Genomic DNA, 16,871 nt, shown 5'->3' with positions numbered 1-16,871 from the left:
TCTTTTCATGATGTCTTGCATTAGTAACTATTAAACACAAATATATCCTAAGAGTAATAGCAAATATAATTTTCACATCTAATATTTGGGGAGTTAACCATAAAAATAGATTCACTTACCATATAATGTGTATAACCAGATTTAGCTAATATAGTATAGTTATGCTACTATATTTTTTTTTTGTAGAAGTCATCTTAAGTCCGCAAATGCAAATAAATAAAACAAATGTATTGAAAGAATAAATTAAGAATAAATAAATAAAACTTTTACTATTGTCCAATAAACTTCCTACACTAAAACTAAAAAAATAAAATTCATATTCATCTTTCATCCAAGGCTAGACAATAACAGCTAATGATATTTGCCTTTCTGATTATCGATGGTCACATCAAAATCCTACAAGAACAAAAAAAAATAAAAATTAGACAACCATTTAATTAATAAGAAGTAATATGTTAAATACTCACCATTTCATTGATCCCTCCTCACTGGTTTGACTAGACCAATCGTCATCATCTTCGGGACCTCCTCCATCTCCACTTTCCATTTGATTATGGTCATCTACACGGCGACAATTTCGTCGATTTTGTCCTATATCGTTACATCTGCTGCACCGAATCCTTCGCTTATTCTTTTTGTCCCCAGCTTCTTTTGAAGTAGCATCCATCCGTGTTTTGAATTTCTCACCCGCACTATTAGAACTTTCCTCTCTATTCTTTTCATGTTTGGCAAATAATTCAGACTTTTTGTTTCTAACCCACTCCATAACATCCTTAAAATCACCTAAATCTCTGCAAGCATCAAATGGCAAGCCCTCTAGCTCATCATTCATAGCAGCAATCCTACTCTCATAACTTCCATCTCCAACTAACGATCCCCGCTGCTCCAACCTTATATGTGCCTCTTTTGCTTTCATGGTCCACCGCTTCAATATCAGTGACTCAGGTAATTCTGTAATTTGAAGATATATAAACAGACGAAGGATATAAACACATGGAATGCCAAATGACTCCATTCGTTGACATGAACACCTAAACTCACTGTTGCCAGGCCAATAAGACACAATCCATTTTCGTGTTAACTCACAATATTTTCGTACATTATAGTTCGCACTACATGAAGTCTCTCGCCAATCAACTATTATCACACTTGACGCTTTCAACAATAATGATCGAAACAAGTAGAACACCTCCCTTGTATAAACAGTTGCTCTTTATCGCTCCAATGCTTGCACCTGTGTTTGCATTATCGAAAACCCGTATGAGGTGTAATAGTCAACTTCAGCCTCATTATTCCGCAACAAACCCATCCACCGGCGGGAGTGATGGAGAAATTCCTTAATGTTATAGCCAGATTTTACAAACCTAGCAACTTGCGAATGTAGTGCCTCACACCTCGATGTAGTTCTCAACCCGGTAAAGAACTTACCTCTCATATGTGTTGTAGCCCACATATCTTTAATCCCATAAGTGGTCTCAACCCACTCCATGTCCTTAACCCCAAAACTATTAACCATTGACGCCCACATCTCCTCAAACTCATCAATCTCATAATCGCCAAGCATGCATTTCCTGAATTGTTGGGTAAACTTGGGATTGGAGACATTGGCTGTGGCATTTCTTAACAAATGCCATCCGCACAACCTATGGTGTGCATCTGGAAAGACCTTTTCAATTGCAAGCTTCATAGCCTTGGCACCATCAGTTATCACAATATCTGGTCGTTTACCATTCATTGCTTCCACGAATCTCTGTAACAGCCATATGTAAGTTCCTTCTCCTTCACCAGCCACAATTGCACTGCCAAAAACTATTGTTTGAAGGTGATGGTTCACTCCTGAGAAAACTACCAATGGAAACTTGTACTTATTTTTCTTGTAAGTTGCATCAAAGGCCATAACATCACCAAATACTTCAAAGTCAACACGGCTCTTCCCGTCCATCCAGATTAGGTGCCGAAACACACCATTGTTATCCACCTCCTAGCTCCAGTAAAACTTTGGATCTAATTTCTTCCACTTCTTTAGGTACTTCAACGTTTCAGTCACATCACTTTCCATCAATTTCCTTTGCTTTTCTATTTGGTTGTACATGTCTTTTCTTCGAAATCTAACGTTCTCAAAACCACCAGATTGCTCGACAAAATGCATATAGATTTGGGTTGTGGAAATTCTAGCATCTCTCATGTCGTTCATTCTTCAAATTTCTTCATCAGTCATTCTCCGTTGCAATCTCAACATCCGGCTCAAAGTTGGAGGTATTAACTCATGATTATGTTCGTTTTGAAATAATGTTGTATACCACCAGTCCATGCCAACATCTATGTGAACTCGCATTTGTGCTACACACCCACACCTAGTCTATGGCTTTGGAGCTCTCTTCCTATTTGTTTCATCGACCCCTCTGAAAATACGATATCCTTGTCTCGAACACACAAATGTTTGCTAGAGTATGCACTTATCAATCTCACTTCGCCCAACCTTGAACTTCCTAATTGAAAATCCATTGACCCTCCCAAATGCATTGTAAAAGGCATAGGCAACATCAAGGTCTGAAAATACATACTTCTTAGCAGCATCAACGCTCAAACCTACGAAATTAACCCGACCGATACTTCCTGTAGTATTCAATAACAGGTCTTCAACATCATTGCCATCACTATCAACTAAGAATTCGTCCATTTTCTGAAAGACATTAAACAACAATAGACCTCAACGTTCTAAACATAATTTCAAACAACAATAAAGCTTAACATCCTAAGTGTTGGAATAATCCAGCTAAAAAGATGTACCTCAACTGAAACATTCCTTATTTGGTTATGCGATGACTCTCTAATCAAATCAACCATTTTTGTCGAATGCTATATTTACTGCATACTATTACAATAAAATAAAATGAAAAATATTTATATTTATGAAATGACAAAAATACAAAATATTTGACATATTCACAACTATGAAAGTAAGTACCATATGACAAAAATAGACACAAGACACCACGAAATGAAGTCCAAAATTCTCTTCTTCAAAATACAAAAATAATAAAAGATAAAACAATTACAAATAAATCACAAGAATATATCACAAATAATAAATTTTTACCAACACAACATTCACACTTCCAAAGTACAACAACCAAATCACGCAAATAGCATAATAACAAAGCATAAAAATAGCATTCATGAATCAATATTACTATAAAATACATTTCTGTATTGCTTTCCTTTACTCCTAGCACTCTACTAGAGAAATGAATGCTACTCCACTTTCATATTGTTACTAGATTCTTGCAATGAATGAAAATAATAATAAAATTATTATTCTAGTAAATATTTTGAAAATAGAGGCTTTGTGTTATTCAATATTATTGTATATTTCAAGTTTAAAATACTATTATAATGAAATGACTTGAAAAAAAATAAAGAAAAAAAAGTAACATAGCACAAGTTCTTGAACTCTAGACCAAAATATGACTCGAAACAATACAATATAACTACATAAAAAAAACTAACTCTAGTTTTTATTCTTAAAATTTTGAATGTAAAGTAGATAACCGACAATAAATTTAGCAATGTCGTGGAACTAAAGACGTGGCGAAACAAAAGTCTTCCTTAATGAGAAAAATTTTAAATGCCCCAAGAATCAAACATAAAGAGTAAAAAAGAATAAAAAAGTCATGAAAATGAAAAATTTGTAACAAAAATGCTAGAAAAATTCAAGTTTAACACAAGTGGTATTAGTTTATTAAAGAGATAAAGAAAGAAGAGCTCCTAGCATCACAATTCTACAAAATTGTTGACTATACATTATAGAAGAGCTCCTACCATCACAAGGGGTATTAGTTTATTGTATCACTATATGGGTTCTCTTTTAATGGATTAGAAATTTGAGAATCACATGGCAAGAAAGCCGGGATACATTTCCACAAATTCGTAATAACTCAACAAACAGTAAATTGGACAAGCCCTCAATCTTAATTGTTCCTTTATGTCTATAGAAAAATTGTATAAAAATATTATAGAAATTATAAAAAAAATTAGAGTTGATAATCTAACATTAGCCTTATACCATTTTTGAGCAAGCAAAATACTAGTTTGAACACTCCCATATCACAAGAAAATCAATCATTCAAAATTTCATAATCATTAATTTATAGAGAAATAAGAACTCCTATCAACACAATGCTACAAAATTTCTCATTAAAAAATATAGATTATAAAAGAAACCCTATCATTACAATCATAGAATTGCTAGAGATATGGGTTTATGGTATGACTAGAATTCTATTTTAAATACATTATATTTTTGCAATAGTACGTACCAAAAAATTTGTGCGACGCTCTGCTACAAATTTGCCACGACTCAAACAACAAATCTGAAAATCCCTCAATCTTCAATTGTCCGGTTATTTCTTTGTGCTTGTAAAAATAATATATAAATTTTACAGAAATTATAAAACTAAATTGAACTTGACAATCTAATGTTAACTTCATAAAAAAAAATCTGAGCAACCATGAAACCAGTTTGAACAAGACATATTCACATTCTCATACCAAAAGAAAATCACAATTTAAAATTTCATGACCAATAAATGATAAAGAAAAAAGAGCTCCTAGTATCACAATTCTACAAAATTGTTGATTATATATTATAGAAGATCTCCTTGCATCACAAGGGGTATTAGTTTATTGTATCACTGTATGAGTTCTCTTTCAATGGATTAGAAATTTGCGAATGCACAATACCAAGAAAGCTGGGACACATTTTGCCACAAATTTATAACAACTCAATAAACAGTAAATCGGAGAAGCCCTCAATGTTAGTTGTTTCTTTATGTTTATAGAGAAGTTGTATAAAATGTTAAGCCAAATTATAAAAACTGAATTAGACTTGACAATCTAACATTAACCTTATACAATTTTTGAACAAACAAAATACCTGTTTTAACACTTCCATATCACAAGAAAATCAACCATTCAAAGTATTATAATCATTAGTTGATAAAGAAAGAAGAGCTCCTGTCAAGACAATGCTACAAAATTCCTGATTATAGATTATAGAAGAAACCCTAGCATTACAATCATAGAATTGTGAGAGGTATTGGTGTATGGTATTACTAGGATTCTATTTTAATACATTATATATTTGAAATAGTACGTACCAAGAAATTTATACCATGCTCTGTCACAAAGTTGTTACAACTTAAATAACAAATTTGAAAAAGCCCCCAATCTTCAATTGCCCTGTTATTCTTGTGTGCCTGTAAAAGAGTTATATAAAAAATTTTACAGAAATTATAAACCACTTGTTTGAACTTGACAATACTTCATAAAAAAAATTTCAACAACCAAAAAATAGTTTAAACAAGACATTTACACTCTCGTACCAAAAGAAATTCACAACTTAAAATTCCATAATCAATAAAAGCTAAAGAAAGAATAGCTCTTAACATTACATTACTACAAAATTGTTTATTACAGATTACAGATTATACATTATAGATTATAAAACAACTCCTAACATTATAATCCTAACCTTACAAGAGGTATTAGTTTATTCAATCACTACTTGAGTTCTCTTTCAATAGATTACGAATTCGTGATTGGAAATACTAACAAAATTGGACACACTGTACACAAAGTTGCAACTTAACAAAGCACAAATCGAAAGCAAAATTCAAAAGATAACAATAAAAAAAAAATAATTATTATAAAAATAAAATTAAAAGCATAAACATGTCAAACAATAATGGAAGAAAAAAAACTAACAGTAGGACTTAATAATGATACAAGAAGCCGGACCAAACTCAGCAACGAGACAAAGAAAAACAAAAGACCGACATCGTGGCAGCAGATAAGAAGATGCGACACTAATAGCATGAGAGTAGCATAAATGGGTAAAAACCTAAAAATAACCTATGCAACCTTTTTGTTTCTTTTCGGTAGGAGCTTTGACGGGCCCATACCTGAAAACATACCCTTTTCTATTCGCCCCGAAACATATGAAATTTGCCAATTTCGTAAAGAGAGAAGAAATCTGAATATTTATCTTTTCATAATGGCCCGTGTAATTAATAATAAATGGGAGAGAATTGGAGAGAAATTAGAGCATGAGCCTTCCATTGGAAATCATAGCAGAGCTAAAGAGAAACTCAGACCAAGGTTCTGAGAACCGAACCAGTTGTCTAACCGCTCGAGTTGCTAGTTCACTGGTTTTACTGGTCTAACCGGTCTAACCGTAGTTCAACCGAAAAAAATGTTTTAGAATAAAATAATAAATAAATTATAAATAAACATCCTAAAATATAATTATAGTCTAATATAAATCTTAAAATATCTTTTAAATTTAAAACATTACATGAAATGTCATCAACCAAATCTATATGATATTATCAAAATACAAACTCAAAAATTAAATAGTAAAAAGAAATATCTAAATATTAAATGGATGTAGACAAAATAAATATTGATATTGTGGTTTTCCATTCATTACTTCTAGAGCAACATATTTCCAAGCTATAGATTAGAACCTTGTGACTGAGTATTTTAGAACTAGGAAGATTAGGATTAGCAGCATCATTTTCTTATTACCAGCAAATTGCTTATTGATTAATACTATCATCTATAACTGAAATCAATAAGTCATTCACAATGTTAAAAACAACAACAACACAGTCAGAAATCAAATAATCATCCATAAAATCATAACTGAAATCAATAAGGCAGCAACACAGCCAAAAATCAAATAATCATCCATGAAACCACAATTGAAATTAATAAGGCAACACCAAACTACACTAACAGCCGCTCTCAAAGGATAAATCCAATAAAAAAAACTATTACCAACAGCACAACAGATTCAATATTAAGTTAATTTAAATGCACTAAACATTCTTGAAGTTCATTTTTCTTTCTGTTAAATGAGTCTAACCAACAAAATTCTAAAAACATGAGCGTACTGAAAAGAAAACCCAAAAAAAGAAAACATTTGTTTAGGACTTTAGGTAATTAAAATTCAAAAAGGTAACAGATCATATCAGACTTCATTCAAACTTCAAAATTTAAAGGAAAAAAAAGCAGAATAAGCAGAAATCAGTGAAAACAACAGAATAATTTCAACAAATCCATAACTAGTAATAATTTCAACAACACAAAATCAATTATTTGATTTACATTCACAAATTCACATTCAGAAATCAGTCAAATACTCAAATCACTAAACAGAGCATAAAAGGAATAACCGAAAAAGTGAAAGCAGTGCCACTAACCTTCGACGGACAGCAAGACGGCGAGTGGCAAGACTACGGCGAGTGGCGAGAGGCGAGGGGATACACGAGGTGAGCTGCTCCAAGCCTCGAATAGAGAAGCCAACGAGGATGAGGACGACGTGCCGAGCTAGGAGACAGGGCCTGGGTTTGGGACAGGGGGAAGGACGGAGACGGCAGAACCTTTGAAGAAGCTAGGGTTTAATTTTTGTTTGGGAATTTTTTGAGATCGTGAGAGTGAACAGGGGGAGACTTGGAGCACGACCACAACGCAGCGAATGATGGCAGTTTCTCACTCCCTGCGGCGGTGGCCCCTGAGCACAATGGATGGCGGCGGCGCTGAGTCTCTCCTTACGACGATGGCGGAGGCTATAACCTACGGTTGAGAGTTGACAGAGGGGATTAGTTTTTTTGTCTGTATCAATTTGTTTGTTCAGCCCATGACAATAAAAAAAAAAGAAAATAATAATAATAATAATAATAATAATAATAATAATAATAATAATAATAATAATAATAATAAAATAAATAAATAAATAAATAAATAAATTTAATTTACATGATAACTTTTGATAGTAGGTTACTTCTTAAAGAGTGCTGCACTCTCTACTTTGTCTGGAGTGCACTACCTTTATATCATCTAATTTTGTTTGTTAAAATTTGTAAATAATGTGGATTTTTAGGAAAATATTGTATTAATTTCAAATGGACAGTTTTAAATCACTAGTTTTACGTTAACTATACGCCCACTAATCTAAAACTAGTGATTTAAAATCACCCATTTTTTCATTATTTGAAATCGTGCATTTTAAAAAATTCAGTACAAACAAAATACGAAGAAGTTACTAATTTAAAATTTATTTGAGTACGTTTATGACTAGCCATCTAGTATCTTTATAGTAATACAAATGGAGAGCTTTTATGCTGATGTGTCGTTCATACGTTGAATTTGGAAATTTATTTGCTTAGGTGTCATTACTAGAAATTTTTAAAATTTTATTTATAAATTATAAATTATTATTTTCTTAAGTTGTTACTTTTTAAAATTTTAAAAACGCTTTCCTAGGTGTTCAAGTATTTACTTTTTAATATTGTTAAACTAATTATTTGCTTATATTATTGAACTAATTATTTATAAATTGTAAATTATTTGCTTAGGTTGTTACTTTTTTATATTTTTAAATTATAGTTATATTTTATTTATAAAATCTATTTTATTGACAATATTACTCTTTAAAAAAATAACTAATAATAAGTTTATATTTATTTTATTTGCAAATTTAATCACAAAAAATTTTTAAAACTTTATTTTTAATTTTAAATTATTTGTTTAGTTTATTTTGCTAATATTAAGTTATTTGCTTAGCTTATTTTGTTTAAGTTTTCTTTTATTTTGAAATACGTTTTCTTAAGTTGTTAATATTTAGTTTTTAATATTGTTGAACTAATTTAAAAAATTTATTTTAGGTGGTTATTTTTTAAACTATAGTATATAAAAAATTATGGTTATAATTTTTTCAAAAGTTAGAAACTAACTTTAAATTTGTACAGTTTTCATCATTCAAATTAAAAATTTAGTATTTTAAGTAGTTTGTATTTTAAATTCGTTCACATGTCAAAGTGTTTTAAATAGTTTATAGTTGGCAAATGATTCGATGGTCCCAGAACGTTTGGACCATTAAATGGTCCCAGAACAAAACATGTTTTTTAAGTTTTTTTAATAACTGCTAAATAGTCTTTTTTTAATTTTAATTACAAATTAACCCCATATATTTTATTTAATCATAAAAACTATTTTTATTTTATAAATTATTATTCTATCATTAATCTATTATGTTTATTAACAATCAAAAACAAAAACAATAACGAAATAGATCTTCCATTGATCGTAATAAACTTTTTGGTTATTCCAATCGATTAAAAGATTATATTTGATCCGTGACGTTCGTCTAGGACTGTGAAATCGTATTTCTTTGAAAATCAATCGATTGGACTACAGGTTGTTATCACAAAATAAGCAATTGAAAATTGCAAGGCAGCATGGTTTTCACAAAAATCAATCGATTGGTCATATTACCCAATCGATTGCACGATGACTAAAATGTGAGTTTTTAATAATTTAATCGATTGCTTATACTACCCAATTGATTGAATGCTTTAAAACAACATGAGGTCTCACAATTCAATCGATTGGTTGTGTTACCCAATCGATTGAAGTCATCAAAATAATATGGATTTGACGAATTCAATCGATTGGTTGTGCTATCCAGTAAATGGTACATATGGTACATAAAAGACATATAAAATTGATTAACCATCACTTACAATTCCTAGTCACAAAAGTCGCAAGTCTATTCAAATACGTAGAATATATTATCATTTATCCAAAAGAGAGAATGCATAACCAATTACCCTAAAGAAGACTGAAAGTTTGGAGTCCCATTCATTTATGCAGTCAATCACATTTACATGCTCAAGTGAATAAGCTCAAGAAGACAATGTTATAAGAATGCAAAATTGACATCACAGTTCTAAGATCTTAATATAGCTAAAACTAAAAGACAGACGGGAAGCAATTCTTAGTGGATTAGGATCAGTCTCAATTCTTTCCATTAATATAAAGTTCTAGATATGCAATTATAAGATCTAGAACTATGATTTGTGTAAATTATAATTTGAAGAAATGAGATTTCTTCAAATAAATATGAAAGAGTATCTAAATCAAAATAAAACCTTAAAAATTGAAGATAGAATTTTATAGATGAATAATAAAATAATAATTTATAAAAATGATAACAAAATTGAAATAGACATAGTATAAACTTCAATTGATTGGGTAGCACAACCAATCGATTGAATTGTGAGACCTCAAGTTGTTTTGAAGCATTCAATCGATTGGGTAGTATAAACAATCGATTGAATTATAAAAAAACTCACATTTTAGTCATCGTTCAATCGATTAGGTAATATGACCAATCGATTGATTTTTGCGAAAATTATGCTGCCTTGCAATTTTCAATTGATTGTTTTATGATAACAACCTGTAGTCCAATCGATTGAGTTATGGAAAACCTGAAATTCGATCGATTGTTTTGATAATCCAATCGATTGATTTTCTAAGAAACACGATTTCACATTCCTGGACGAACGTCACGGATCAAATATAATCTTTTAATCGATTAGAATAGCCAAAAAGTTTATTACGATCAATGGAAGATCTAATTTGTTATTGTTTTTATTTTTTATTGTTAATAAACATAATAGATTAATGATAAAATAATAATTTATAAAATAAAAAATAGTTTTTATGATTAAATAAAATATATGAGGTTAATTTGTAATTAAAATTAGAAAAGGACTATTTAGCAGTTATTAAAAAAACTTAAAAAATATGTTTTATTATGAAACTATTTAATAGTTCAAACGTTCTGGGACCATCGAATCCGGTGCCTTTATAGTTTATATTACAAGATCGTCAACATGTCAAATTGTTAGAAACTAATTTCATTCTTTAAAAATGTGGTTATAATTTTTTGAAAAGTTAAAAACTAACTTAATTGGTTTAAATCGTTTTCATCATAGAAACTAAATTTTAAAAGTATTTTAAATAGTTAGTTATTTGAATCAAAGTCAATTAGATTTCAGAAAATCCTAATTATGAGACCCACTATAAAAGTACAGATTAGAGATATATAGTACAACTCCTTGCTCAATACAATCAATTATTAAAAATTTCTCTATCTTTTTTCAATGGCAGTTCATGTTCACAAAATTGTTGAGATCAATCCTACAGTTGAGAATTTGTGTGTACGTATACGAGTGATAAGGTTATGGATACTACCAAGCTATGAAAATTCTCCATTGCCATACTCAATTGAGATGGTTTGACTCGATAAAGACGTAAATTTTCTACCAATTTTTAAATAATATTAAATTTGTATTATTCATATTTTAAACGTGTTTGTTTATTTCCATTTAATTGTTCTTTAATTTTTGTTTATCAATTCTAGGAAAGAAAAAACATGTCTCAGTTAAGATGGCTTTTGTGTCTCAATTTGTAAATTTGCTAAAAGAAAAAATCTCTTATCAAACAAGATATTTTGGTGTTGGGCTCAATGTGGGTAACTTCAAGATTACTCATCAAGAGTATGTGGTTAATTTAAACTAACGTACCGATGTGAATATACTTTTAGAATCGTCAAGTATCCCACGATATGAATTTAACTTTGTAAGTTTTGACACTCTTAATGCTCCTGAATTCGATTACACATTTTTGGTTGGTAAGTTTTTTGTTTTAGAAAAAGTATAATTCATTGATAAATTTATTTATTTCATTCATAAGTTCGGTTATATTTTTTTTAACAAACTTATTAATAACAAACCTTTTTAATTTTAATCCATTCTAGATGTTATTAGATATGTTGATGGAATTGAGAGTGCGATAACTCTTGAAAAGGATGACAAGTCTACTAAATACAATGTTATTGAATTAGAGGTCGAGGATGGATAATCATATATTTGTTTTTATAAATCTAAAAATTTTAATATTGACTTCATTATAAATTTATGTATTTGAATTTATTTTAGAAGTTTATTCTCATCTTTTTAAATTGTTATGAATATTTTTGTAATATTAAACTTTTTTTTTTTCAGTTGAAGAATTTTAATTTGTGGAAACAATTTTGTTATCGGTCAAGAGATATTTTTTCTACTTTTTTACGTAAAATGTTATCATTAGCATGTTAATATTAAAAAGGTAAATAATAAGCATAAATTACAAAAATAGTATTTTTTACGTCATTTGATTTTTATGAATTTGAAATGATTAATTAAGTAATTATTAATTTTTTAAATTGTGTTTGCAATTTTAACTTAATTGTTAATTTTTAAATTTAAAACATATAAAATATGTATATAATTTAATACTATTTTATTGGTGATTAATTTTTAAGTTGTAATGATATGTTAATATTAAAAATATAATAATATGCATAATTTACAAAAAAATATTCTTTATATAGTTTGATTTTTATGAATTTAAAATGATTAATTAACTAATAATTAATTTTTTTAAATTGTCTTTGAAATTTTAACTTAATTGTTAATTTTAAATTTTAAAAATTTTAAATATATATATAATTTGATACAATTTTATTGGTGGTTAATTTTTAAGTTGTAATTAGTTTTTGTTTATTTTGTTATAAAAATATATTTAATATTAAACATTTTATTTGACATAGAAAAATAATAGAATGTGTATTTTTTGGCAAATATGCACACGAGTTAAATACTTTTTTGGGTTTAGGCAATAAGAATGGAGCTGTTGTTGTCTTACAATTTGCTAGAGTAAAGATATTTAATGGTAATATTCATCCATAACTTTCTTAAAATATATTTTTATGTGAGTTTTTATTCATTTTGTATTAAATTAAATTTTTTAGAGAAGATTGTTTTACAAAATTCTATGTATGGTACAAAGATATTCTTCAATCTTGAAGATGAAAATGTCATCCAATTTTAAAATAGGTGTGTATGTTATTTTTTATGTGTGTGTTATCTAACGTAATTTTTTTTGTTTTATTTATCTAGCTTTGTAAGATTTGAAGAACCTAGTGTTAAACCCGTATGATGCATGGACTTACATTTTAATATGACATTTATTCCGAGGGTTACCTGAAACTGTAGGTCGATCTCGCACGAGATCTTCTGTACGGGTTGGGGATGACGTGTCCGGCTGGTGGGAGATGGCCGGAGCTGTCGTGTCCGACTTGTGGAACTGGCTGCACTGCTGATCCTTGGTCACCGGAGGGTGGGGGGTACCTGCAAGAGACTCTGATGCTTAAGTTAGCATGGGTATTAAACAGGTTTTTAGTAGAATCAGAGTATGAGTTATACCTGGGTGCTCCAGTGTATTTATAATGGTTGTAGAGTGACCTTTTTAGATAAGATAAGTTAGTTATCTTATCTTATCTTATCTTTATCTTTGGGTGAGATCAGCTTATCTTCAAGGGAACCGCCTTTGTCTCTATAGGCTTGGACTGCCTTTAGACTTGGGTCGTGTTCCTCTATTTGGGCCCCTTACTGGGCTTTCCTGTCGATTTGACCGACCTCTTTGAGAAGAAGTCGGATAGCCTGACCTGAGGAGGTCGGTCGCTTTATCACTGAACATCCCGGATCGGATAGCTCGACCCAGGGTGTGAACAGTGCCCTTGCTTGAGCTCGGTCTTCTGCTTTGAGGTCGAGTCTTTTGACTTCGATCTTTCTCTAGTGAAGTCGAACTCAAGCATTTTGTCGATTCCTTTCTTTGTGGAACCTTTTTTTGAATGTAAAACGTTTTCCTCTAAAAGCGCGTGCTTTTTATATCAGCGCTTTGTTCTTGGGAACGTGTGAGGGTTTAATACCTTTATTAATTGGTATTAATTGCCCCGTTTCCCTTGGCTTTTATTTTGAATTTTTGCAATCAGAAACGGTTTCTCTCCTTCATTTTCCTTTGTAACTTCTCCCTTCGTTCTCTCGCTTTCTGTTTTTTGCCTGTAGCTTGCCTTTTTCTTTCGTTGCGGCGTCATCCAGCGATCCGACGATTCCGTCTTTCCATCTTCAACTCTCCTGAAGCTTTCCGCTTTTTTTCAGGTTGGTTCTATTTACAGTTTCTTCACTTTTTTCGTTGCCTTGTCTTTGGTTTTCTTTGATGTTTGACTGCATGTCGAAAAAAGCTTGAACCTTTCTATGATCTTGTGTTTGCTTGTCGCTGTAATGTGTTTTTTTCTTTTTTTGTTTTTACGCATACTCCTGGTATTTCTGTTTGAGGCTTCCTAGGGCTTTGCATGTTCTACTGTTGCTTCTGGCTGTTCATTTTGAAAAAACTGTATCTTGCTCATAATTTCAAAAGATTGCCCCTTGACTTCTGCTCTGTTTTGGTGGATTTTCCTTGTTGCTGTATCTTTGTAGGAGATAACGATACCCATAATTTTAATTTTCGCCTTTTGTTCGTAGTACGTTTTCTTGACTTCCTCTTGATGCTTTTGTTGCTTGTTCTGTCTGAGACTGTGAATTTTGGGAGGTAATTATTTTGATGATTTTTTATTTGTAACTCGTGGCTTTTCTTCTCGGAGTGTTATCTTCCTGTCAGGACGTGTAGGGATGTAAAGATGTAAACTTGTAGGTTTCCTTGAGTCCTCGTTCCTTAACTTGCCCCCAAAAGGATGCCCCTGGATCTTTAGTGTGTGTCCCGGGGGTTTCCTTTTGTTTGTATTGCTCCGTGTCGCGCTTGTCCGAGTTGTTCTGAGATGTTTTATTTTTTATCCGAGATGTTTTTGGGTTAGTAATCTGTTTTCTTCTCTTCTTGCTCTAGGACTAGTTGACCTCATGTCTTCTTACAAGAACATTGTTGAGACATCTTCCCAGGTCCCTGAGGGCATGGCTGATTGGGTGGATTCAATGGTTCTTTTGTGTGTTTCTTTGGTTGATTCTGAATTTTGTCAGCAGCTTAGGCAGTTTCATAGGGTTTGTAGTAGTGTTGGTGAGGAAAAAAATTACGAACTTGTGCCTCCCACTTCTGAAGAGAGAGTTTGTTTCTCTACTTGGGTTGCTGGAGATCGCCCTTTTTTCTATGCTTACGATTTCTTTTTTGGCCGGATGAGTATTACCCTTCCTTTTACTGATTTTGAGACCAACCTATTATGGTCCTGTAATGTTTCTCCTTCCCAAATTCACCCCAATTCCTGGGGTTTCGTAAAAATCTTTCAATTGTTGTGTCATGGATTCGGTATTCCTGCCTCGCAATCTCTTTTCTTCTATCTCTTTGTTTTGACGAAACCTGGGGTAGTAAAGAAGAAAGCTGCTTGGGTTTCTTTCCGAGCTTTCCAGGGAAAGAAGGTTTTCTCCATGTTTGATGAATCTTTCCGTGATTTTAAAAATTACTTTTTTAAAGTCCGAGCTGTTGAAGGAGCTCGGCCGTTTTTTCTGGATGAAAATGATGAGCCCGCCTTTCCCTTGGAATGGCAAAAGGACGTGAGGGTATCTAGATATTCATGGAAAATGTTGGATGAGGCTGAGCAAGCTTTCATGACTGTTCTGGAAGAGACCTGGGGTCAGCCTCCCCACCTCGACACAAAGAAATTTTTAACCAGTCCCTCTCTCCTCCAAACTGAGCTGGGTAGTTAATCTTTTGATTTTCCTCTTTTGTCTGCTCCTATATTGTTTGCAAGCTCTTTTCTAATTTGTTAATTGATTCCTTACTGTTGTGCTTTGCTTGCAGAGATGATTAAGGATAATGAATCTATGAAGGCCTTCAAGAGGGCGAGGAAAGCTACCGCCGCCAAAAATGTCTCAGCCAAGGCGGTTGGAGAGGGATCATCCCAGGCTCAGTTGAAGCCGGCCGTTCCGAGCTCACCTGGGGCGAGGAAGGTAATTCCGACTCCCCGGGTTCGTTCGATCGATCCTCCCCAAGCCTCTGTTGTTACTTCTGGTGCTCCTCCCAACAAAAAGCAAAAAACCATTGAGCCTTTCAACCTTGATGCCCCTGATTTTGATGCGGTCGAGTTCGTAGATCAGCAGATCGGTCCTTACGGTGTCCTCCCTATGGATGATGTATCACTCCTTCGCTACTTGGACTTTATAACTCGAAGTAGTGTTAAGATGGCGCACATGGGGGTTGCATTGTACCGAACTGCCCAAAATCTTCCTCTTCATGCCACCAAAGCCTTCATAGAAGAGGCTAAACAGGAGTTTGATCAGATGAAGGGCTTGAAGGAGGGCCTCGAAGTGAAAGTGACAAAGCTGGAGAAGGAGCTGGAGAGCGAGAAGGCTATCTCCCTTGCCTTGGCCGCTTCTGTGAGGTTGGCCGAGGACACGACATTGAGGCATAAAGACAGCTATGTGACATCCTATCGGGAGGTAATGCGTCTGAGGGAGGAGTTGGAGTCTGCCCGAGCTGATTATTCCGAGCTCCAAGGTCACCTTGTCGGCAGTGTGAATGCTGCTTATGAGAACCTGAAGGAGCAGGTTCGAATTCTGGCTCCCGAGGTCGATCTTTCTCTCTTCAGCCTGGACAATATTGTGAGGGATGGTAAGATTGTCCCAGATGACCCGGATGATGATGATGTCAAACCTCCCCTGTGCCTGCCGCCAAAGTGTCAACTTCTTCAGTTCCTTCAGCTGAGGTCGATCATCCCGTATCCGATCTGGACTGTCAAATCCTGAATCGAGATGATGGGACTGATGACAAGTCATCCTAGCCTATTTTAACTAGTCTTTTTCTTTTGTTTTCATTAGAATTATGCACTTTCTTGAGCTACAAGCAAGCTAATTGAGTAGATTTTCATGTTTCCCTTGATTGAACCAACCATATATGAATTTATGCCATTTCATGAGGTTTTATGCTATATTTGTTGCATATTATGAAAGAATGAATATCTCATGATTTTGAGCATAGCTTTGATGAGTTTGGTTGATTAATGATAGGTGAAGAAAGCTTGGAGAAAGGTTGAAGCAAAGAGGAATGGCTAGGAGTGAAGAGAGGACAATGGAATAAGTGAAATTGAACCAGGAAGCAAGAAGTTAGCCCCAACGTTAGCCCCCTAACTTGGAGGCTAACGTTGGAACTTGAAA

At 32.5% G+C, this 16,871-nt stretch overlaps 1 protein-coding gene across 1 annotated transcript; it reads right to left on the bottom strand.

The window, feature by feature from the left end:
* Positions 1 to 1,213: 1,213 nt before the first annotated feature.
* Positions 1,214 to 1,942, bottom strand: LOC148571858 (protein FAR1-RELATED SEQUENCE 5-like). The gene has a single exon (XM_088507330.1). The coding sequence runs from the start codon at positions 1,940 to 1,942 to the stop codon at positions 1,214 to 1,216; it is 729 nt and encodes a 242-aa protein (XP_088363456.1).
* Positions 1,943 to 16,871: the final 14,929 nt, after the last annotated feature.

The sequence above is a fragment of the Arachis ipaensis genome, chromosome B3 (assembly GCF_059453495.1).
Source record: "Arachis ipaensis isolate K30076 ecotype BB chromosome B3, ASM5945349v1, whole genome shotgun sequence".
Classification (NCBI taxonomy): Eukaryota; Viridiplantae; Streptophyta; class Magnoliopsida; order Fabales; family Fabaceae; genus Arachis; species Arachis ipaensis.
Note: the sequence above shows the minus strand (reverse complement) of the source record. Positions and strands in the feature narration are given on the sequence as shown.